The 24680-nt window shown below is 38.3% G+C and overlaps 2 protein-coding genes, 1 long non-coding RNA gene and 2 pseudogenes across 3 annotated transcripts; 3 read left to right on the forward strand and 2 right to left on the reverse strand.

Annotated features, from left to right (window-relative positions):
• The first annotated feature begins 3243 nt into the window (after positions 1 to 3243).
• Positions 3244 to 4932, forward strand: LOC133711847 (uncharacterized). Its single transcript, XM_062137933.1, has 7 exons — positions 3244 to 3399; positions 3586 to 3707; positions 3809 to 3905; positions 4019 to 4080; positions 4345 to 4426; positions 4753 to 4802; positions 4924 to 4932. The coding sequence occupies exons 1-7, from the start codon at positions 3357 to 3359 to the stop codon at positions 4930 to 4932; spliced, it is 465 nt and encodes a 154-aa protein (XP_061993917.1). The 5' UTR covers positions 3244 to 3356.
• Positions 4933 to 4943: 11 nt separating this feature from the next.
• On the forward strand, positions 4944 to 5687 carry LOC133712877 (uncharacterized). The gene is made up of 3 exons (XR_009847644.1): positions 4944 to 5096; positions 5180 to 5217; positions 5359 to 5687. It is a non-coding gene; the product is annotated as an uncharacterized LOC133712877 (long non-coding RNA).
• A 3299-nt stretch (positions 5688 to 8986) lies between these two features.
• Positions 8987 to 12901, reverse strand: LOC133711848 (1-aminocyclopropane-1-carboxylate oxidase homolog 1-like; annotated as a pseudogene).
• Positions 12902 to 14330: 1429 nt separating this feature from the next.
• LOC133711849 (F-box protein PP2-A15-like) lies at positions 14331 to 14869 on the reverse strand (the record flags this gene model as incomplete). The annotated part of the gene is made up of 2 exons (XM_062137934.1): positions 14331 to 14453; positions 14603 to 14869. Coding segments are annotated over 2 exons (390 nt in total), but the record flags the coding sequence as incomplete, so codon positions are not given.
• A 345-nt stretch (positions 14870 to 15214) lies between these two features.
• On the forward strand, positions 15215 to 18973 carry LOC133708602 (1-aminocyclopropane-1-carboxylate oxidase homolog 1-like; annotated as a pseudogene).
• The last annotated feature ends 5707 nt before the right edge of the window (positions 18974 to 24680 follow it).

A 24680-nucleotide genomic window follows, 5' to 3' on the forward strand; every position in this document is an offset into this window, starting at 1 on the left:
GTATTTGCTACATCACCAAGCATAATTAACACCCACTTTGGGACACCCACAAGACATGGCAAGGCCCAACCGAGACATGCATCGTGTAGCCCTATGTTCAAGCTACGCTACGGTATCCGGAAGCCGCAAATCCGCCACCGGGAAGCCACCTTCCCGCCCTTGCAAAGTTGCCTCCACAAACTAGGCATTTCTACACTAGAATAGTTTCTACACTAGAATAGGTGTTACTTGTCCCACATCGAAAACAATGTAAAGGAGATGGCTTCCTTCACCTATAAAAGGAATGCCTCCTCCCACAACTCAATAGATTCATTACATCTCTTGTAATCTTGTTAGGCCGCAAGGCTCGACACACTAGTACACATTCAAGTGGACGTAGTCTCCCGCTCATGCGGAGGCGAACCACTATACATCTCGTGTCAACTCTCTCTCTCTCTCTCTATCTCTCTCTTTGATGCTAACTAGAGTCCGCCCGGATTCTAACGTTAACAGTTTTCTTTGCTAGTTACGATTTGTAGGTTTTATTGTTTGTTACTATGAAATAAGGTCTATGTGCTTCCTGCTTTGGTGTACTTTTTTTTTTCTCAATAAATTTATTTCACACTGTTGGGGTTTAAGTCAAAAAAAAAAAAAAAAAAAAAAAAAACAACAACAACAACATAAAAAGATATATAACCCTGTTAAGGACCAAATACCCCTCTATCTAGAGTATTTTTGGGGTGGGCCGAAAAGCCCGAAAGCCTGAAAAAGGGGCCTGGATTGGCCAGTTTGGGCCTGGTTGGTTCCGATTTAAAAAAAAAAAATATCAGGTTTTTACGGGCCCGGGCCGTTGTCTATAAATTTCAGGCTGGTCTTGGGCCTTGAATTCATTTTAGGTCCCGTTAGGTTTTTATGGTATGATTCCTTTCTGGCATTCTTAGTTTCTTTCCTCATCTGTTATGTGTCTTCGTAAGCTTCAAATATGTCACAAAACCAAAAACCCTAATTTCTTCTTCGATTCTCTTAGTTCTTCTTATATTGTCTATACACAATCAATTAATATCTCAACTAAGAGATTTAATCAACTGAGAGTTTGAGAGATTTGATCAGACTCTCAGACTGAGAGATTAATCGACCAAAGTCATCGGGATTGACCAACGAGCAGATATGGGACATCTTCCAAAGTTGTCGAGCCGGGATTCACCGATCACGCTTGCTGTATCTTCGATCTTTGAGATGCGATTGTGTTCGTTTGTGATTTGCTACTTTGCATTGTGTTGTGTTTCTGGGGCTAAATGGAGCTGTAAATGCATTTTTGGGATTGTTGTGATGATGGCTAGGTTGTTGTTCTGGCCAAGGTTTTGAATTTCTTTAAAACTACCGAAATTTCCGTAATTTGGATGTACCGAAATGAAATTCATATGCTATATCATTTCCGTCAGGAGTTTCCCGAAATTTTTCAAAATTTTCCGTATATTTCCGTGAAATTCTTAATTTTTGAAATATTTACACGCACAAAATATATTTAAAAATTCACACCGAAATTTCTCTAAAATTACTGTGAAATTTATATGTCACTGACAATGAATTTTTTACTCATACTTTTATAGAGAAAATATGATTTTTTTTTTCAATCAAGTGGAATACAACAAAAAAATCTTTTTGCTTTTATCTGTTACCACATATAATACCCATGTGAAATCATTTTCAAAATTCATATACTTGTGAGCAGTATTGTATGATACTAAATAGAAGTAGTTCAACCACGTGGATCGAACCACATCGTAGTAACTCTTATTATTAATACTTTATATTGCTTTTGTTCACTACACCAATAACTTAAACACACAACACTTTTTGCACAATGAAAAAAAAAAATTGTTGTGTGATGAAGAAAAGTGAATCACACAAAACACCTTTACAAAACTTGCGTTGTATAAGGTGGTAAAAATTCTGAACTTTTTAGCTAGTAGATCATTGCACAACAGTTATAAGAATAGTTCGTTGTGTGAATGAAAAAAAAAAAATAGCGGCAGATTTCCCTCTTAGCCTAACTCAAATTTGGCTCTAAATTGGTGCTCCAAAAGACAACAGAATAGTTATAGCTGTTGTATGAGTGTAACTTGCAAAATATCATACAACAGTTTTTTACTTTATGTTGTCCAAGTAATGAAGATATATACTGGTAAGATTTCAATGCATCCAAAATGTCATTCATTCCCCCAAAATGAACAAACTTTGATCAAAATGTAGGTTACATATATGTACTCCTACAACGTAATTTCTTATTTGTGTTGTCTAAATGAGCGATACCTATCCCTAGCACCAAAATTGGTACTATGATTGCACATAGGCGGGAACTATCCCTCCTTGCTCCCTCAACTCAAATTTAAACTATGTATAATCAAACAACATAACTCCATATATGTGTTGTCTGATTCATGAATACAAAACAAAAAAAAAAAAAACCCCCGCGCCTTGATAGCTATTATCTCCCACTTGCACAAAATAACACTTCAACAAAATAACAAATGACCTTTGCTACGAGCATCTCTCCTCAAAACATCATCTCCTCTCGCATTTTACTGTCCCTTTTCCTAGATCGCTCCTCTCCCTATTGTCTCCGCAATCCCTTCCTCCATCTACATCATGATCTTCGCCTACACACATCACTGCTGGATTAGGGTTCTATTATCTCGACTCAGCCATCACTCAATTCCATTTGTGAAGAAATAGGGTTCTGCGTATTAGGAACTGGAAAGAAGGAGGAGGTTCTTCAATCCACTGAAGATTAGTGTTCTTCGATCTCTAGGTTTACAAGCGTCAATTTGGGGATTTGTGGGCTACTCGATTTGGGGGTTTCACAGCTACTCGATTTGGGGTTTTTACGGCTCTTCGTCCTCTCTTCGATTTGGGATTTCTAGGCTTGTGTTGGTCTTCGAATGAGAAAGGTAATGGAATTTGAGTCGTTGGGTTTTTGGTGTTAGGTCACTTCATTACCTATAGTCACTACAAAAAAGAATTCGTTTGGCTTCAGCAGTTAGTGTCGGCCTAAGAATGCTATCGCCATTGATCTGAAATTTGCTACGGCAAATGCACCGTCGCGAAGAGAAAAAATATTTACAACCGCATGAGTTCGCCGTCGCAGAAGTATGCCTCAGTGGCTACGGCATATACTTTCCGTTGCCAGAATTCTCTTCTTTTAGCTACCATAAATCGGTGTTGTCGTACATTTTTATTCTATATATTTTCTTTCCGTCGAATTAGATGTCCTTTTAGGTTTTTTGGGTTTAGAAACATTGGGTTCCCGCTTTGGAGTTTGGACTGTTCGCTTCGCCGGAGCATCACGGCCAGTCTAACTGAAACTGGTGCAAGCCATGGCGGATCTCTACCATAGATACGCTGCTCCGCCGGAACGAGGTTTTTCACTTTGCCCTATCCCTAATTTCACCACCACCAATTTTCACTTTTCCGAACAAAATCACGGTCGATTTCCATATCTCACACTCTCAGAATTACTCCATGAAATCGTTTCTGTATAATGCACAGGGTTTTTATGAACGATTTGTGACTATAATTTGATCTATAGTGTATATATTTTGCTAGGTAGTGTAGCAAAGTCCAATTTTCCTGGTTACTTATCATCCGAAGCACCATCGTTACTATCGAATCACACTTTTGCTCCTACTGATTTGAGAAGCTATTCTTCGGATTTTCTGCTTAGAGATGTAAGAAGTTTAACTGCTACTTATGGATTGATATAAGTCTATGATTATGGATGTGTATAATGTGTGCATGTGTGAAGAATTGTGTTATTTGACTACTGCAGAAATCGTTGGGGTCTGTGCCGTATGGTGTGTCTATTTCCCAGGCCGTATCCTTTTGCTTTTCGTGTGTCTATTTTTGCATGCCTGTGAATGTTTCAGGTATGCAACATTTCCAGGATAACTGTTTTTTACTTTGCGGTGGCAATGACTGCCCGAAACCTGCTATTTCATTCCTTTGTCCCAATCATTTCAAACCTTAACTTATTATGAAGATCTATTTCGTCCATTCATTGGCTTTAAAGAAATCAAAGTAGTTCACAAGGTGCTTAGACGCGTAAGTGCACTCATTTGCCTAGTTCTATCAAGTAATTTTGATAGACATCATAAAGGTTTAACACTGAGAGTCCACCGATCACTTATAGAGGAAAGCAACTGCACTTCTCATTGCCTTTTAGTGATGCAGAGTTGAGATAAGGCTATCGTTTTGTCCGTGTCAACTAGCAAAAACTTTTTGCTTGGGGAAAATGGTTTTTTGTTGCCATTTGTGTCTTGCTTCTGCATTGCTTCTTATCATAGTTTCCCTGTGTTTGGGTAGCAGAGTGGAGATAAGGCAATGGTTTTATGCTTTGCGGAGTTTGTGGATCCAAAGTGTGCTTTGACAGCTATGGAAGCTCTACAAGGTATCATATATGCAATATCCATGATCTCTCTACTTAGACTAAAAAAATTTGCATTTGATTACATTACTAAGCATAAGTATGCTGTTCAGTATTTTATTTTCCATTCCAGTCTGAAGTATCTTCAGAAAAATATCTCATATTTAAATCATCGATTGGGGGTGACTGTGAGGCCTTTGGGTTATGCTTTGTTGAATGTTGACTAATATTCAATTGGGTAATGGTAGTGGGTATAAGCACCGAAGCCTCTATATGTTCAAATTTTAATGTTGCCATGTTCTGCATCAGTAGATTAATACATAGTTCTTACATACATTACTATGAAACAGGTGATTCTATTATTTCTCCAGGAGCAAAGCAAGATTTAATCCCCCTTGCTGTACCACTTTCAAGAAATATCTCATGTATGGAAAAGGATCACCTTTATCTAGTTGATTATTAGCCCAAGAGTTGGCTTGTTGTTAAAGCTGTTCTAATTTTGAGCTATTCTTTGTGAACAGGTGCTGTAACTGCATTGCTCCGGTGGCCTACAGCTCTGCAAGGGTGAGTATCAGAAAATTGGACTAGATGAGTAAAGTATTCAAAGCAATGTGCAATCCTTGTGCTAATGTTTCAATTTGGTATATTTCCAGATGTCTGGAAATAATTGGAAAAGACTTGATAATGTTTTAGGGTGTGAAAATTACTCTATCTAGATAATGTTAATGCCTGTGTATGTGACTATGTGTCAAGACCTGATTTTTTGTTGTTGTGCAGAACATTGATAAATCCCTCTGGTGAAATGTCCTGTGCTGGTAAATACATTCTAAGTACTCGATCTGTTATTCTACATTTTGTTCTATTCTTTTTTTCTCTACCTGTGACATAATCTTTAACCTACAGTACAGGGAACATGTTATTCTTCTAATACAGAGAAACTTATTGTTGATTTGCAGGGTTAAGTGAACAAAACTGAATTTGATGCAAGGGGGAAGTTTCAGCAGTACATAAGGTAGAAAGACAGCAATCTATCCATTTCTTTACAACAGTTTCTTCCTTTCTCTTCTTTCACCTGTTTATCAGGTATCATGTTTCTGATTGTTCTTCATGGCTTCATGACTAAAGAACATGTACTTGAGAACTATTGATGTCCTGGCATCAAGGCTTTACTTCTATTACTCCCTTAGCTATGAATATACTTGTGATCTCGCAGAAATTAGAGGGTGAGTTGTATCTTATGATTCTTTTTTATGTACAAATGTCTCGATGTTAAGAACAATGTCTAATTCAATAATTCAACCATGTTTTTTTTAGGGTTTAATCTTGTAAGAGGGTGATCCCAGGGGCCTGGTCATTTCTGTTTTCTGCATGATTTTAGGAATTGTTAATTTGCTGAGCATTTTTCTTCTAGTATTACCGATATTGGCTTATCGTCTCTAGGTTCAAGTATCTACAAGCATTTGATATGAGTGGCTAAGCCTGTTTTGATATTCTAACTCTTCCCGCGTTTGACACCCAAGCTGAACCAGTGGGGCATTTCATGATTTTCGAAAAACCTATACTTCTTGTTTTACTCTCAGTTTTTGATATCATAAAGGAGACTCTTCAATGATCATTTTGAACATGGTTTCGTGAAAAAAGGAGTTAAAATGAGATACTTGTGCTATTTTGAAGTTACTGCACTGTTTCAGGTTTTCTGCAGAATTCAGCATTTCAGTCACTTTGGATTCTTGTTTGACCATCCAATTGAACTGCGAATAGCATGAAACTATGTCAAATAGTAGCTTTGCATGTCTACTTGAAATCTGGAAAGTTGTGCTTAAAATCACTGAAAGAATAGTTGTTGGTGAATTTTTCTTTCTTGTTACCAGTTTTCTGAAACTGTCTCAAGCTTGCAGCTTATTGTTACTCTTAGAATGCTTATGAGTATGTTTGTAGGATTTTGGGTATTTCCGGCAATTTTGATGGTTTTAGTTCGTATTTTTTCGACTTGGAAATCAAACCCTTTTGATTATTTTCTGTATAACTGTTTTAGATTTGAAAGGGGTTTTCTTGGTCTTCATAGATGCATATAAACACGGTGCATTTTTAGCTGTTCTGGTGCTATACTTGGGGAGTTCAGTTTGTTTTCCAAATTATCCTTTGTACTATAAATGAAATTTTAATCATTCATGCTCTTTTTTTCTTAATGAAATTACCTTCTACGAATGTTTACCTTTTAATATCTTTTGGTGCATTTTTAGGCTATGGATTCATTTGAGCCCTATGGAAATGGAACAAATGGATCAAATGGAGAGAATGGCGCAAATGTAGAAAATGACGCAAATGGAGAAAACAGGGCAGATGGAAACGGGGCAGAGCATGCATTGCCACCCCCACCCCCTGTTATCCCACCGGATGTTGTTCCATATATTACACCTGAACCTTTAAAGAGAAGATTGTGCACCTACCAATTGCTAGGCGAGGCCTTGGAACAAAAGGGCAAAAGATTCCTCTGCTGACTAATAGATTTAAATCTCTTACTATTTGAACATATATAGGCAACAGCTATAAATCTTGTGGGGTGAGGATGCATTCAAAGATGGGCATACAATCAGCTTTTACATGGAGCCTAAAGTGTTTAGATTACTCATTTGATGGTTTACAATGTTTGTATTTGATGAACTACTGTTTATTTCGTAAATGGACTAAATGAATGCACAATCTAATTCCAGAATGGGATGTTCAAATGATCACACAACAGATTAGATATAATGATCACTGTCTGTTGTCTGAATGGCCAAAAATGGGACAGATCAATCATATCACACATCGGTTTTTAACAAATCAGTGTCTTCTAATTTATACTCAGACAACAGAATTAATTGAACTCTGTTGTCCTAAAAGTTAATCACACAACATAATTAATTGAACTCTGTTGTCCTAAAGTTAATCACACAACATATATAGTCCAAGAACTGAAGTTTGAAGATCAATCAGACAATAGACAAAATAAAAATATGTTGTCTGACACGCTTAACATTCAACAGCTTAAAACTGGCACTATTGTCTGAAGACAACGCCTCAACTGCTGCGCTTGGCATCTGCCGAGCTATCACACAACAGTTATAATACATACATGTTGTCTGTGTGTTTCTCACACAACTGTGTCCCACCGTTGTCTGAATTTTCAACAGACAACGGTTCACTCTACAACGGTGGGTCTCCAAATCCCACAACGGTTTTCTGCCATTGTCTGATAAGGTTTTTGGTGTAGTGGTTGTACTTGTTCTTTTTCATTCACGGAATTTTGGTGTTATGTCTCCCCCGGGTTGTATTTTTGTAATTATTAGTGAAAAAGGCATGATGGCCAAGCCTCCCACTGGGTTCCATCCATAAAAAAAAAAAAGTAAATCACATTCACATTATCAATATACAACACATTTATAATTACATATAGATAAAAATACTAGTTTAGCAACCTACTACAGTACAAGTTAATTACTCGTCCATATTAAATATCATAATTTTAGAGAGGTTACATTGTAAATAGGTTTACTATAGGTTAGTTTAGTCTATGTAAAAGTTTCATTCAAAAATATTATTTTCTAAATGCAATTTGTGTGATTTCTTTATTTTTAACTAAAATTTCTACTGAAATCAAAACTTTCTCCGAAATTTCCTTAAATTTGAAGTACCGAAATCGAAATTTGAATCCTTGGTTCTGGCCCAGGTTGTCTTCCATAAACTTAGATTAGAAGCTTTGATGGGGGTAGTTAGGTGGGTTTGGAGAATGGAGCACGGCGGGAAGAGCGATCTCTTTTTTTTTTTTTTTTTTCAAGCCTTTTGGGCTCAAAAGTCTGGAAAATTGGCCCGGAATAAAAACGTCCTGGCCATTTTTTGAGCCCGGCCACAAAATTTCAGTCCAAGTCCGGGCTCTCCAAATTTTACATCGAGCCTGGCCTGTACCTAGCCTTATGCAAAGTTGGGAGAATGATATTATAGAATTGAACCAAATGAGTTGGATTAAAAACAACATTTACAAAGAAACTGAATTTGAAAAATGTAACTCACGTTTTACACAACCTAACAAAGTGGTAACTGACCTAAAAAACAATCAATTAGAAGCTCACATTATAAGCGAATTGCAAAAGGTTCTCTCCAAAACCCTAGGTCAGCGGCGGGTTTCCAAGCGACAGATCTCCCTCGTCCGGTGGCGGCCCGGGCATAGGCTCGCCTACGCTGCTAGGCCTGCTGCCGGACGGGGATTGATGCTAGCATTCCGGGGATCTGGAGGGGTGGTGCTCGGAGTTTCTTGCAGGCGGGGTTTGGCTTCAGACAAAGGAATAGGTGAAACAAGCAAACACTCCCTGATTAATAGGGATTGTTGTTAATATCCTAACAACTTAACAGACCCTTGCTGTCAAAACAGAAAAACTCACCACCAAAATACTTGAAATATCCATGAAAGCTAGATACTAGAGCTTTCATGTTAAGGATATATGAGTCCGGTAAAGAAAAGAGTACCGGTTAAGAAATAAAGAACATAAAAGAAAGACAGACAAGAGATCGAATGATCCATTATTAACTTTTCTGAGAAAAACATCAAAGCTTCAAATATTCTAGTCCAGAAACCTCATTGATATGCCTTTCCATGTAGTATTCCGCAATATAATCTTTCGCAGTGGTCTCCCGGTAGATTGGGGGATTTTTTTCTGATGTCAATTCCTTAATTGGTCCATACAATCTCCTCGAAGGAGATTCAAATGCAAGATGCATGAAAAAACATGGCACAGAAATTCTTGGACCTTCGGTTTTGGTAATAACTTTATGGTTGTTGCTTTTTGAACTTGTCGTTTGTAATTACCTGCAGAAAGGCACACCTTATTAGAAACAAAGTAAAAGCTCTGTGCACTATCTTTATAATTGTTGGTTTGAAACTTGACTGTATTTGGCTGAAATTTTGCAGAGGTGATCTATACATTAGGACCTAAAAACTGAACGGTTAAGATGTGAAAATTTGATCGAAAAGTGGGTAAAAACCGGAAATCCGTACATAAGAAAAACTAAGGACGTCCTTAGTGTAGCCGGACTGTATATATATATATATAGGGCTTCCACTAAGGGATCCCTTTTTTTGGTCTTTTATAGGGATAGGTATTAGACCAACTTTTAGATCATATTTTCATATCTTAATCGTTCAGTTTTTAGGTCCTAATGTATAGATCACTTCTCCAAATTTTCAGTCAAATTGGTGATCGTTAAGGCATCCAAAACTGCAATTTACACGAACGGACCGAATCTGTCGAACCGGAACCATTCGTGTTTATAATGGTAAATTGCAGTTTTAGATGCATTAACGATCATCAAATTGGCTGAAAATTTGCAGAAGTGATCTATACATTAGGACCTAAAAACTGAACGGTTAAGATGTGAAAATATGATCGAAAAGTTGGTATAATGTCTATCCCTATAAAAGACCAAAAAAATGGATCCCTCACTAGAAAGGCCCTGTATATATATATATATATATATATATATATATATATATATATATATATATATATATATATATATATATATATTCAAAGAGATCACCAACATTGACGATCAGAGCTCCTGGGACGGGAGGAACATCAATCCACTGGTTTTGATGCAAAATCTGTAGCCCACCAATATGGTCTTGAAGTAGGATGGTGAGAAAATTAGGATCTGTGTGCTTGCCAGTTCCAATAGTCAGTTTAGGCTCAGGGCATGGCGGATAGTAGTGACTGAGAATTGAATGCCCCTAGGCACAATCCAACCGTAGGAGGTGGTCAGATTTGAGACCAAGAGACTCCGATAATAATTCGAACATAGTAACAGCCAACTGATGAGCTTTGTGAGAGTACTCCATTATTGTATCTCTATAAATTAGATAAACATGCAGGCACTTGTCTTTCTAATCCCTCATTGTACAGACGTGTTGTTGGAGCACTCCAATACCTCACACTTACTAGACCTGACATTTCGTACTCTGTCAATCAATCGTGTAAGTTTATGCAAGCACCAACTACAACTCACTGGACGGCCGTGAAATGGATTCTTCGCTATCTTAAAGCCATTATCACTCATGGGTTACTTTATAAATCAGGTTCTCTTCAACTTCAAGCTTACTCAGATGCCGACTATGCTGGAGATCCTGATAATCGTCATTCGTCTGGTGGGTATTGTGTTTACCTGGGTCCTAATCTGATCTCCTGGAGTTCTGAGACTCACAAAACAGTTTCCCGTTCTAGTGCAAAAGCTGAGTATAGGCAACTTGCTTATACTGCAGCAGAGATCTCATGGCTCCGTTCTATTTTTTGTGATCTTGGTTTATTCCTTCACTGTCCTCATATTTTGTGTGATAATATCTCTGCCATTGCAATTTCCTTTAATCCAGTATTTCATGGACACACTAAACATGTTGAAGTCGACTATCACTATGTGCGGGACAAAGTTGTCAACCGAGAGCTTCAAGTTCCCTTTGTTTCTACAACCGATCAGCTAGCTGATATATTCACCAAGGGACTAGCTACTCCACTGTTTCACTTTCTAGTTTTCAAGCTGCTAGTGCTTTCTCGCCTTCCAGCTTGCGGGGGCATGATAAATCTAAAGTATGTTTGCACTCTTCACGTATGCATGCATGCAAGGCAACTCTATCTCTCAAGTCTCCTAACCTTATCTCAATTCAAAGAAAATGAGAAAACTAACCGTTAGATGTGATCATTACAATAAATTATGAGTGTGGTAAAAAATTTAGCCAATTTAACCATATTTTTTAATCCGATCGAATTGGCCAACCGTCGTCACTTCTATGTCTTCTTGGTTGACCGATGGTGTGACAATCGCAAAACGTGCATATATTTTTTTTACATTACATCTATAAATATTTCATTGAAGGATATGCGTGGACATAAGATAAAAATTTCAATTTTAATTATAAAGACGTTGACCTATACCAATTTGCCTCCTAAAGTTGTATGACTTATATATTGCATTTAAATTATTGAGGTTCACTCTAAAGCAACCATGAAGTGGAAAATGAATTTAGAGAAATCAACCACTCGATAGAGAGATTGTAATGTTTTATGGTGGTTGTAAAAAATTCAGCCAATTTGGTTCTCGTTTCGAATTCGATCAACTAGGTCAAACTTAGTTACTCTTATAAACCTATATTTATATATCATACACTCCAAAGAGCATCCCCTATCAATTCAAAGAAAATGGAAAAACTGACCGTTGGATGAGATTATTACAATAAATTATGAGTGTGGTAAAAAATTTAGCCAATTTCACCATATTTTCGAATCCTATCGAATTGGTCAACCGTTGTCACTTGTATGTTTTCTTGGTTGATCGATGGCTTGATGATCGCAAAACGTGCTTATTTTTTCACATCACATCTGTAAATATCCCATCGATGGATGTGTGTGTACATAAGATAAAAATTTCAATTTTAATTACAAAGACGTTGGCCTATATCAATTTTCCTTCTAAAGTTGTATGACTTATACATTGCATTTAAATTGTTGAGGTTCATTCTAAAGCAACCATGAAGTGGAAAATAAATTTAGAGAAACCAACCACTCGATGGAGAGATTGTAATGTTTTATGGTGGTTGTAAAAAATCCAGCCAATTTGGTTCTTGTTTCGAATTCGATCAGCTAGGTCAAACTTAGTTACTCTTATAATCCTATATTTATATATCATACACTCCAAAGAGCAACCCCTATCAATTCAAAGAAAATGGAAAAACCGACTATTGGATGAGATTATTACAATAAATTATGAGTGGTAAAAAATTTAGCCAATTTCACCATATTTTCGAATCCGATCGAATTGGTCAACTGTTGTCATGATATGTAGAATATATATGCACATATTCTATATAGAAGTATGAGAACTTCCACACACATATATAAACACACACACACACACACACATATATATATATATATATAAACACATATTCTATATAGAAGTATGAGAACTTCCACACTCTAGCTAACACACACACACACACACACACATATATAAACACATACACACATATTCTTATATATATATATATATATATATATATATATATATATATATATATATAATAGTTTACGGGCTTTTACGGGCCGGGCAGGGTTTTTGTTGGATTTTTGACCGGCCGACCCTCTACCCACCGAGGCGGACTTTTGCGGGCTTTTTGACGGGCCGGGCTGGGCCTGGCTTTTGGTCCTGCGGGCCGGCGGGTCTCCATCGACCCACTTGATCCACGGGCTTTTTGATGAGGCCTACTGGGAAGTAATGGCCAAGAAAGAATAGACCGTCTGCGCGGCTCAACTCCTCGAGGTGGTTGGGGTTGAGCCCAAGTGCTTCAGACAATAATTTAAATAAAGTGGCTCCTAAAGCCTTCACTTTTTCGGAGTAATCAGTCATTATATCCCTGCAAAAGTGATCAATATTCAAGGATTCCAAAGATAGCTAGTGATAAATGATGTTATCTGATTTATTGACGCACTAATCAACCAGTGGATCATGATTGTAATGGAAATGATGAAATCCTTTTACAATTGATATGTATGGATAGTATATTAAATTAACTTTGACAAAGACTAACCACCACAGGTGTTCGAGTTGGTAAGAGCCTCTAGGTTTGAAACCCCCACACTCGGGTTCGAATCCCGCCAACGCTGATTGGAGTTAAATCTCAATCTATTCTTGGTGGCCAGGGGAGAGGAAGCGTTCTGACATGATCTCCAGCACGGATTAGTCTATGGGTCTAGGAAGCCTTTGCCTAGTATGGAACCTCCATGTCTAGAGTTCGAATCTCAACTCTCACTAGTTTGTGGTCAGCAGGTTTAAGGGGTATTCGGGTTCGTGCGCCTGCGACAGGAGATTAGTCTGGTTTTGCTAGGATACTCTCGTGGACCTCAGTCCGAATACTGACTGAGTGAGTGTGTTATTAACTCGCTATCCGATAAAGGCAAAAAAAAAAAAAAAAGACTTTGTAAATCACATTTAGTGGTGGACCAGTGATTTGCATTGTCATTGGGGGTTGGCTATAGTTGCAATGAATGGGAGAAAATAGGATCTTGACATTTTTGAATCAAGTAATAATTTTCTTATAAAAGATAATAAATAATAAAAAAAATTTGGCGTGTTAAATTAGGAAGGTATACCGTATATTATGTGGAAAAAGCATCTGTGCGACGCATAATGCATCCACGAAGAGTCGTTGGACCTAATCAAGTGTTAGGTGGGGGTATTAATCAATGGTCAGATTGCATGCATGCTGCATTGGAAGCACGTTGATTTTTTCATATTTAATACTTTTAAGAAAAGATTCCTTATATATCTATTTGGGATTAAATACTTGTTACTCCTCAAACTTTTCCCTGAAAAACAGTTTAGTCCCTCGCCTTTGAAATTAAACTGGATAGTCCTTATTCTCTCTAATTCTCGCACAACAAGTCCACGACAGGCCCAAAATGACTATTATACCCTCACTTCCTCTTTTTATTATTTTTCTCTATTTTTTTTTTATTTTTCTCTCCTTTTTTTCCTTTTTTATTTTCATTTTCTCTGGCTCTCTCTCTCTCTCAGATCGATTCTTGTTCTCCTTTGGAATTCACCAGTCGCACCACCGAACTGAGATGGCTTGAAACCATGGACTCGGTGGTCTAGTCTCTGCTGCGTCCTACGCCGGACCTCTCATCGTCGATCCTCTCCTTCCTCAACAAACAGGAGCCACATCTTTGTTCTGAACAAACACATAATAAGAGTACAGATTCATCATCAACGGAGACCTAGTTTTCGACAAGAACTGTAGCAAAGGCAGCACAATAAGAGTACAGATTCATCATCAACGGAGACCCAGTTTACAGCTGAAAATGCAATCGCAGCACAAAAGCATGAACAAACCACTGAGAGATTACCTTGATTCTTCAGTAGGAATCCAATTCCAGTATCGCCGATCCTCAATCCCTGTTATAGCCATGGCCTTTGCAGAAATCGACATGTAAACCCTTCCGGTGACCCTGTCCAGCCATAACACCTGCAAAACCACACCAAATTCAATAAATTTCCAAACCCAAAACCCTAAATTTGCAAAATAAACACCCCCCCCCCCCCCCAAAAAAAAAAAAACAGAGCCAATCCCTCAACTCCACCAACCCAAAACCCTAATTATTCCTAATCCCCTACCTTATTGCCATCATCGTAAGGCACGGGGCGGGAGAGCAGGGCAAAGATGTCCTTCTTTGACAGGTTCTGGTACCTCTCGGGAGGCAGCAAATCAAGCAGATCATGGTAATTAGGGGGCAGCTTCGATTCCCAAACCGCATCCGACGACGCCGCGCTGCGGAACGCCCGGTTGAGCTTGGCCGGGTTGCAAATCTCCGGCGGAGTCAGGTACATGAAAACGCAGGCGACGCAGTTCTCCGGGATGTGGATGAAGTTGAACCCAGTTCGATACGAACTTGGGGGAGTTGGTGGGGGGGGAGAGAGAGAGAGAGAAGAGAGAGAGGAAGAAGATGAACCCGGTTCGATAGAGAGAGAGAGAGCCAGAGAAAATGAAAATAAAAAAGGAAAAAAAGGAGAGAAACATATAAAAAAATAGAGAAAAATAATAAAAAGAGGAAGTGAGGGTATAATAGTCATTTTGGGCCTGTCGTTGACTTGTTGTGCGAGAATTAGAGAGAATAAGGACTATTCGATTTAATTTCAAAGGCGAGGGACTAAACTGTTTTTTAGGGAAAAGTTTGAGGAGTAACAAGTATTTAATCCATCTATTTAATAAAGAAGGACTATGATTTTTGTTTAGGGAGGGAGTTACCAGATTTCGTAAACATGGTCTCCGGGAATTCAATCTACCCAGACCGTCTCCAACAGCTGAAGGCCTTCGACGAATCCAAAGCTGGGATCAAAGGAATCGTCGATGCCGGAATCACCAAAGTCCCACCAATTTTCGTTTGGCCGCAGAAAGACGACAAGATCTACGGCCGACCAACCCAAGCTCATTTCACTATCCCAGTCGTCGACCTCGCTGACAATGCCAGCAGTCATGCTGACGTGGTCGACGGAGTCTGAAGGGCCGCAGAGAGTGTTGGATTCTTTCAAGTGATGAACCATGGGATACCCAAGAGAGTGTTGGACGAGATGTTGGCGGCGGTGCGTGAGTTTCACGAGCTGCCGAGGGAGGTAAAGGCCGAGTATTACAGCAGGGATCCGATGAGGAAAGTTAAGTTCTTTAGTAGCTTTAATCTGTTCGAGTTAGCTAATTGGAGAGACAGTTTGTATGTTGACATGGCTCCAGAGCCTCTTGATCCTCAAGAACTGCCTATGGTTTGCAGCCTTGCAGGTATATATAAGACGGTTCTTGTTTCTTCGTAACAACAATCTTCTAACTTTGAGTATTGGTGTTTAAATCGCTTTACAGTGTGCACTGTGATTTTTATCTAGTCCTACTGTCCTAGAGCTTCCAAATCTAGTGACTTAGTTATCATTTTAATGTTGATGTTTAAATAGACCTGAACAGATTTGACCATATCCAATCAAATATAAATCCTTGCTTCTTGATCAAAAAATCCAAATGAAAACATTATCTAGTTATCTTATATATCAGGGAACATAGGTTTTGTCAGAGGTTAAATTTTGGTTCTTTGTGTTGGTGAACAAATTAATTGGTTTCATGAAGTAATGGTTTCCTAAAATTAATTAATTTGCAAAGATATAACTATGGAGTACTCTCAACAATCAACATGTTTTCAAACTGAGTGTGACTTTGTTTGAATTGCTATCCGAGGCGCTTAAGCTCAAACTTGACCACCTTATAAACTTGGATTGTGCGAAGGGGCATTCATTGCTTAGCCACTACTATCCACCATGCCCTGAGCCTGAACTCACCATGGGCACCGGCAAACATTTTGATGCTGCTTTTCTCACCATCCTACTTCAGGACCACATCGGTGGACTCCAAATTCAATACCAAAACAAATGGATTGATGTTCCTCCTATGCCTGAAGCTCTAGTGGTGAACGTTGGGGATTTCTTGCAGGCAAGATCTCTATATCGTATATCTTCAGCACGGTTGTTTACTTCTGATCATTATATTGTGTTCTATATATAGTTGATTTATATAGGGTGAAATTGCCTCATATATATATATATATATATATATATATACAGATCCTATCCAGAGCGAGGCCTCGCTCTGAAATTAAAGTGCGAGGTTGGAGTTTAGGGTCACTTTTCGGTCGCATATCCACATCTCGACCGTTCTGTTTTTAGATACTGATATATAGATCATCTCTGCAAAATTTCAGCCAAATTGATGATCTTTAAGGTATCTAACTCGCTTAAACCAATGGATGAACTGAATCTGTCAAACCTGAACCGTACTAGCTTTAAGGCAGTTATCAATGCCTTAACGACAATCAATTTAGCTGAAATTTTGCAGAGATGATCTATATATGAGTACCTAAAAATAGAACGGTCGAGATGTGGATATGCGACCGAAAAGTGACCCTAAACTCCAACCTGTCCCCTCGGATATATATCATGTAAATTTCAATGGGAAAATTTCGCAAACAGTACACCAAGTAAAGGCCACTAATAATTCTTATACATAAAGTTCCAAACCAAGCATTTCGGTACACGAAATCTGAAATTCGACCCACTATCAGTACACGACGTCAATGACGCCGTTAATTTGACACCAAAATGTCTATTTTGCCCTCAGTTCTTTTTTTTTTTAATAATTTTTTTTTTCGGTTATTTTTTTTTTCCTTCGTTTTTATCTCTTTCTTCTTTGCCTTTCTCTTCAGTAAAGGTTCGTTCTTTACTTAAAAATTGAGTCTTGGACTTGAACCCTCTTGCTTCTAGTGAGAATTGTTGTGGGTTTTACTCAGAATTTAATTGTTTGTGATTATGGATCCAACTTACACGGGACTCCTTGATTTCGTGAACGACATTGATTTCAATCTCATGTTACCCAATTCATCTCAATTCCCAGAAATCCCAAATCAGTACCGATTTAACCAGCTCTCTCCAGATCTCAACTTTTTCAGCAATCAGTTTTCAATTCCACCTGAGCCGGATTCCGGTAATCTTGTTCCTCCAATTAGTACTGTTAGCAGAAAGGGAGGTTCAGTTTCTGTTCCTACCACTGTTAACTCCGGAGTAGATTCTCCGTCCTCTGATGATATTGACTTCTCTGAAACTGGACGCCAACTTGGACACCTTCGTCAACAACTTGCTCAACATTCTCGACGCTGTGGGAGTCAAAAAGTGCGAATCGAGAGTTAAAGATGACATCTTTCCAAAACTTGAAGCTCGCCGGAGGAGGAGGAGGCCAAGCTCTTCTCGACCCAGCCCAATTCGTTTCCGGTGAGTTTTCATTTTCTGGGGATGGTGGTGTGATTAAGGTGAGTTGAATTTTAGATTGTTTCGGGATGTGAAAGGTTGAATTTTTGATTTTGGGTTTGTGGGAACTGATGAGTGATGACCGTTGTGAATTTTTGCTTGGATAGCTACAGCTCGAATTGATGAAGAAGAATTTTTGCTTGGTCATCAGTTTCCCCAATTTGGGAGGCAATGAAGAAAGGAGAAATGGATGAAGAAAGTAAGCAAAGAGAAAAAAGAAAAAAAGAGAGACAGAGAGAGAGAGGGATCTGAGGAAGGAGGAATCGAATAGATGAAGAAAAATCAGAAAGAAAGAAAGGAAAACTGAAGAACAGAGGTGGGTTTCGAAGTGGGTGAGCTCGGGCTTCTTCTCACATGAAGAACAAAGGTGGGTTTCGTGGAGCCGGAAGAAGGAAGAAGAAAGAGATAAAAACGAAGGAAAAAAAAAAGAACAGAAAAAAAAAATTATTAAAAAAAAAAAGAACTGAGGGCATAATAGACATTTTGGTGTCAAATTAACGGCGTCATTGACGTCGTGTACTGATAGTGGGTCGAATTTTAGATTTCGTGTACCGAAATGCTTGGTTTGGAACTTTATGTATAAGAATTATTAGTGGCCTTTTTTTTTTTTTTTTTTTTTTGACTTTGTCAAGGGGAACCCAAAGACTTCCTAGGCCCAAGATAAACCCCTTCGGCGCATGTGAAATGCTCCAACTGTGCATTGTAGCACAGTGTCTGGCCACTTTGACAGCTTCGGGGTTCGAACCTAGGTTGGGGAGCACACCCAACTAGGCAAGAACCACTAGGCCACTTGCAGTGGTTATTAGTGGCCTTTACTTGGTGTACTGTTTGTGAAATTTTCCCAATTTCAATTCCGGCATTATTTTGTAATGACTAATGGGTATGTTGATGCAGCTAATATCAAACAACAAGTTGATTAGCGTTAATCACAGAGTACTGTCCAAGAAGGAAGGTCCAAGAATTTCTGTGGCATGTTTCTTCAGACATATTTCACTAGAGAACTCCTCGAGAATGTATGAGCCAATCAAGGAGTTGATATCAGAAGAAAATCCCCCAATTTACCAGAAAACAAGTGTGAAAGATTATGTTAGCGGTTACTTCAAAAAAGGGGTTATCAATGGGGTGTCAGGACTAGAGTATTTGAAGTTGTGAAAAAGATCTATATATATTGGTGACTTATGAAATAAATATTTTTTTTTAATAGAAATTGATATCATTAGAATCAATAATCAATAGTCATTAGCTAGATATGTACTTAAAACAAGATAACTGGTAAGAAAATCCAAAACTCTATCTAAGTAAATGCAATTTATACAAGTTTGTTAAACTCACTTTGTAGTGAACTTACAAGTAAAGAACAACTTCATGTCTTTTAGGAAAAAAAAAAATCATTCACTAGTCTCTCATTAGCCTGCATGCAATTTTGGTATCAACAGAACTCCACTTCCTAGCAAACGAATAGAAGCAACTCCTTACCCATAAGCCGCTTGAAATTCACCAGTCACATTCAAGATAGTTATCAACTTCCATATAAGTCATGATCTGAATAAATTGGCACTTGAAGACTATAGATCGACCCAAAATGTCCAAGAAGGTCCAACCCTTGGGCCAGGCTAGCCCAGATCACTAAATAATAAGTGAGGGTGGCAAAGTACCTTCCTTGAAAGTCTATAAATTAGGCCAAATCAACCCAAACTAAGATTCAGACCCCAAACCCAACTCTAAGTCCAGGTTACTTCTACCATTTTCAATGCCGTCGTTGACCAGGCCACCGTCGACATTATGCTCATCACCTCCGCTACAACTTCCGACGACTGACCCGTCTAGTAAGCCATTGATGAGAGTTCCACACTTTGCACCACCACCAAGACAGCATCTTCACGGTTAAATCTACCGTATTTGCACAATATGTCCCACTAAGAAGGAATCAGGAGAAGCCCAATTCCACCACCTCTATTGATTTTGATCCGACCAAATCCATTGTAGTAAATCAATCCTGCGCTTTGTCACCTCCTCGCACCACCATTGTCCTCAGGCCAACGCTGCACCTGTAGACCTGTAACTGCCTCGTTGAACTTGTTGCCAACAATTCTCTGCGATGGCCAAAATCACCTGTCAGCCAAATAGCCACCCTCAAGTATAAGGGGTACAAGTAATAGTATAGACATTTAAGAAAGGTTGTCGAATCCACGAGGATTAGACATTTCACTAGCTAAAGTGTGAACCTAAGAGAGCTAGAATATGCAAATATACAATAACGAACCTAAAATTACAAGAAAATCTAGGCTCATGGTGAGTATGTACAAGATAGAGTAGTGATTTGGTTTTGGTTTTTGAATATAGTTTTGAATTGAAAATAACTAGATGCTCAAATGTGGGTGGAAGATAGTAGTTGTAGTGGTGATGATGGAAGAGGTGTAGTATGAGTATTATGGATTTGAATTTTGGGAGGTAGAGATAGAGGTTATGTGGTGGAGGTAGAGAGAGAAAAGAGATGTAATGGGTGATGGTTTGCTTGTAGGGAGATGAGGTCCTTAAATAGGGAGAAAGAGTGGTGTGAAAATGGAAGGAAGCAAAATGAAGCAGCTCTAGCCTTGTAGTAAGAAGCAAAGATGTGGAGTGTTAGATGGGTTTATGAGATAGCCCAAACCCAAAACAGTGAGATTCTTTTATATTTATATTTGTTTGTTTTGGCAGTCATATTTTCCAGCCAATCTTAGACAAGTACTACTCTTTTGTTTTATTATTATTACTTTATTTAAAATGTTTTAGTTTAGATATTTATATTTATTTATATGGTTAATAATTAAGAAGGGGATAATGGTTGGCTGGTAGCCGACTAAGAAGGTGTGTGTGTGTGTGTGTGTGTGGGGGGGGGGGGGGGGGGGGGGGGGTAATAGGGAAAAAAAAAAAAGAGAACAAAGGAGGGAGGTCGAGAAAGAAGAGAGAAGGAGAAGAAGGAAGGGGAAGGAGGAAGGACGAGAGAGAGAGAGAGAGAGAGAGAGAAGATCAACACAAAAAAAAGGGACAAGAAAAAGAGAAGAAAGGAAAGGAGCTGATGGTTCTCTTTGTTTGATAGAACTAATCGAAAAGAAGATGGAACTCCGTAAAGGTATTATTGCAAGAAATCTACAGAACTAAGGTTCTGGTTTGAATTTTGGTTTCTTTTTTATTTGTCTAGTTTTGGATGTAGATTGTTAATGGTGAAATTGTTTTATTCTAGTTTTATTATTTCAATTAGATGTCGTTCCATATTTGACATGTTTGGGATGCAATTTATAACTTGCTGGTTTTCAATTGGAATGTAAAGGCCTCTGTGAATGGCTATTATATTAAGCAAACATTTGCTTTTACTGATCTCGTGGTTATTCTACTTTGGATTAACAACAATTAATCGGACTTTGATATTATGTCACTGCTTTCGGTTTGGTTTGGTATTTCATATTGTGAAGTCTACTTGTATATCCGACAATATCATTGATAAATATTGCTGGATATTTGGTTCATGAGTTATCTTGTAGGAGCATTGGAGTCATATGTAGTATCATGAGAACTCTCTAGCTAAGCAGAGGGTAGTGTTGACATTGTGCAGATTATATATGATGTGCCTATGGTTAATGGCATGATAATCGAGCTTTGAAAGCCAAAGACATAACTAAAGGACGTGCAATGATCATCCATTATTATTATGGTAATGCATTGGGCTTAGGTAGCCCTAGGCTTGAATAGCCAAGACATAGCTAACGGGTGTGCATTGGCAGCCCATTAATAGTATATTGGGCTTAAGTAGCCCAAGGCTTTGCCATGACATAGCTAACGGGTGTGCAATGCCAGCCCATTTTTATTACATTGTATAATTATGTGTTGTAGCCATTGTTTTCAGAAAGATTATCAATCATTGGGTTGATCTTATTTTGTACGGAAGTTACTCGGTAAAGAAATAATTTTACCTTTGTGCTGTTATCCGAAAGAGAATTGTGAAACCATTGTGCTTCATTTATGTTCTGCCAGTAATAATGATTTGGTCCAATTTCAGGATCAGGTCGTTTTAGTTTAGGTCCTAAAACCAAGGGAAAAAGGTATAGAAGAGATGAGGTAAAAAAAAGGAAGTAATGATGAGCTATTAAAGAGAGTAGAGTAGAAAAATTTGACTAAGGGAGAGGGAGAGAGTAGCTAGTTTCCTCGATTGCATGGAAAACAAGCAAAGGAAGAGTGTAGAGATGATTTTGGGTCAGCAAAGTCAGGCGGACAAGCATGAGAGAAATGGTGTGCATGGTGATATCTATTATCCAAAGGATAATAGAATGGATGTAATGATGTTACTCCAACTCCTTGGTCCTCCTTACTCCTCCTTAATTGTGACCGGAAAAGCTATGGTACCAGCATAAGTGGTGGTGGGCCGCCATTTGTGGTGGTTCGCCGAAATTCAGAATTATTTTTTTTGCTTCACATTTGACCATCATTCTTCCTATCTCAAATTCTCAACTTGGAAGCCCCAAAGTTGATGTATTCTTCACTCTTGCAAAACTTCAAATCAAATAAGGAAATGATTTAATGAGAGCTAAAATGAGATTGAAAACAAGTTAAATTCAACAGTCGACCGTTCAGTTTTTAGGTACTAATGTATAGATCATTTCTGCAAAATTTCAGCCAAATTGATAGCCGTTAAGGCATTGATAACTGCCTTAAAGTTAGTACGGTTCATGGTAGACAGATTCAGTTCGTCCATTGGTTTAAGTGAGTTAGATACCTTAAAAATCATAAATTTGGCTGAAACTTCGCAGAGATAATCTATACATTAGTACCTAAAAACTGAACGGTCGAGATGTGGATATGCGACCGAAAAGTGATCCTAAACTCTAAAAGCGCACTTTAATTTCAAAGTGAGGCCTCGCTCTGGATAGGACCTGTATATATATACAGGCCTTCTATGCTAAGGAGGTCCTTAACTTAGCTTAAGTAGGTCTCGTCAACGGGCCGGGCCGGGCCTAATTAAATTTTTAAATAGTGACGGGCCGGGCTTCATTGTAAATCAACGGATCCAAGCCCGTCCATATAAGGCTGGCCTTGCGGGCTTTTTCTGGCCGGGCTGGGTAGCCCACCTTTTTTCAGGCCGGGCCGGGCTTTTCTATAATGCGAGTTTTATTGTGCAATATTTAGCGTCGTCCACAACAACTAATTTTACTCAACCTCATGCAACTAATTGATAAGGTCTTGGACTAAAATGGATATCCTATATCTTGCTTCTAGAATCTAGATCATCTCACAGGTCATATTAAGGATGCTATTTTTTTCCTTTTAAAGTTTTAAGGGGTTTGGAACCTAGCCGAACTAGGAGGCTCATCCCCACGCCCGTTTTAATGTACTGAAATAAAAAGACAGAATACAAGTGTCCCAATTTACAACTTAGAACGAAAGCAAATTATTAATACAATTTCTATGAGTTTATCTAATTAGGCATATTGTCTTCCATTCAGACTTGGTATCATTGAGGCTCACACTTAGAATCTGCCAGCAGCCCTGCATAATTGGTACAGGCCTGCAAAAAATTCTTGAAATGAGCCACTTATTTGTAATGCACGGACTACACAGAATAACCAAAACTCCAGTTTTATTTCTACTTGGGCATAAAGTTGAACATGCTTATTACAAATATCTAATCTGCAAGTTTTAGTAAAAGCAAGCAACTCAAAGTTTCAAATGAACCAATTCAAGCTTTAAAACTACCCACTATAGTCTAACTTCAGATAAAGTTTGTATGTAAAAGCATCTAAGAATTGTTAAGGATCCAATTACTATTTTCCACATAAACTGCAAGTCTGCAAATTGCAACTTACTGACCTTGAAAATTTAAGGCTGCAGATTGGTTGATAACTCATGGGATTCAACTGATCTTGGTACCTACCCATTTAAATAAAGAATTAAAAAACCAGAAAACATGTTTTGCTAAACTGAAAATAAAAAAATAGAAGCAATGAAGTAACCAAAACAATATACCTGTTCATGGGACTCATTTTCAGAATCATTATCAGATTCATTACTTGAGAGTTTTGAATGAGCAAGCTAAAACTTATTCGCAGAGATGCCACTGTCCATTCCTTTGTTTGCTCTTACTCATCCTGCAATGTAAGAGAACACAATCAAAACCACATTGCAGACAACAATAATCAAAACCACATTGCAGTTACAAAAACAAAAATCCCAACTTCAATAAGAAGGAGAAGTAAACCCAACTCATTAAACACACAAAAAAAAAACACTAACCAAGATTACTACTTTACAAATGCAACTAGGCCGAAAACTAATCAAACTACTAAAAAAAAAGGAGAGCAACACACAGCAAAAGCCAACTGCAACTGGAGCTAATAATAATTAAAACTGAGGGGAGACGAAAATGACTTGGTAGAACCCGAAATCGGAGACGAAATTGATCGGATGCGGAAGAGGCCGTGGTCGATCTGAGAGAAGAGGATGAGGGATGGAGCTTGGAGCTGGAGGCAACCTCGATCTGAGACAAGAGGAAGATGCCGTGGTCGATCTGAGAGAAGAGGATAAGGGATGGAGCTTGGAGCTGGAGGCAACCTCGATCTGTTACAAGAGGAAGAGGCTGTGGTCGATCTGAGACTCTGAGTCGTGGCTGAGAAAGTGAGTCGATGGAGCTATGGAGGTTTAGGTCGAGAGGAGGCTGAGGAGCTATGGAGATTTCATCGAGAGGAGCGGCTGGCTGAGGCTTGAGAAAGTGATAAATATTAGGACTAAGTTTAGGTTTAGGTCATTAGGTCATTTAGGTGTTAGTGAGACTTGAGTTTCATATATATAATTTTACATAATTTAAATATAAATCTATATTTATATATCA

Source organism: Rosa rugosa, chromosome 5 (assembly GCF_958449725.1).
Source record: "Rosa rugosa chromosome 5, drRosRugo1.1, whole genome shotgun sequence".
In the NCBI taxonomy this organism is placed as follows: domain Eukaryota; kingdom Viridiplantae; phylum Streptophyta; class Magnoliopsida; order Rosales; family Rosaceae; genus Rosa; species Rosa rugosa.

Coding starts and splice junctions, on each gene's coding strand:
- LOC133711847 (XM_062137933.1), top strand. CDS start 3,357: ATGGCGGATCTCTACCATAGATACGCTGCTCCGCCGGAACGAG. Junction 3,906..4,018: donor CATGCCTGTGAATGTTTCAG/GTATGCAACATT, acceptor CTTATTATGAAG/ATCTATTTCGTCCATTCATT. Junction 4,081..4,344: donor TTCACAAGGTGCTTAGACGC/GTAAGTGCACTC, acceptor TTTGGGTAGCAG/AGTGGAGATAAGGCAATGGT.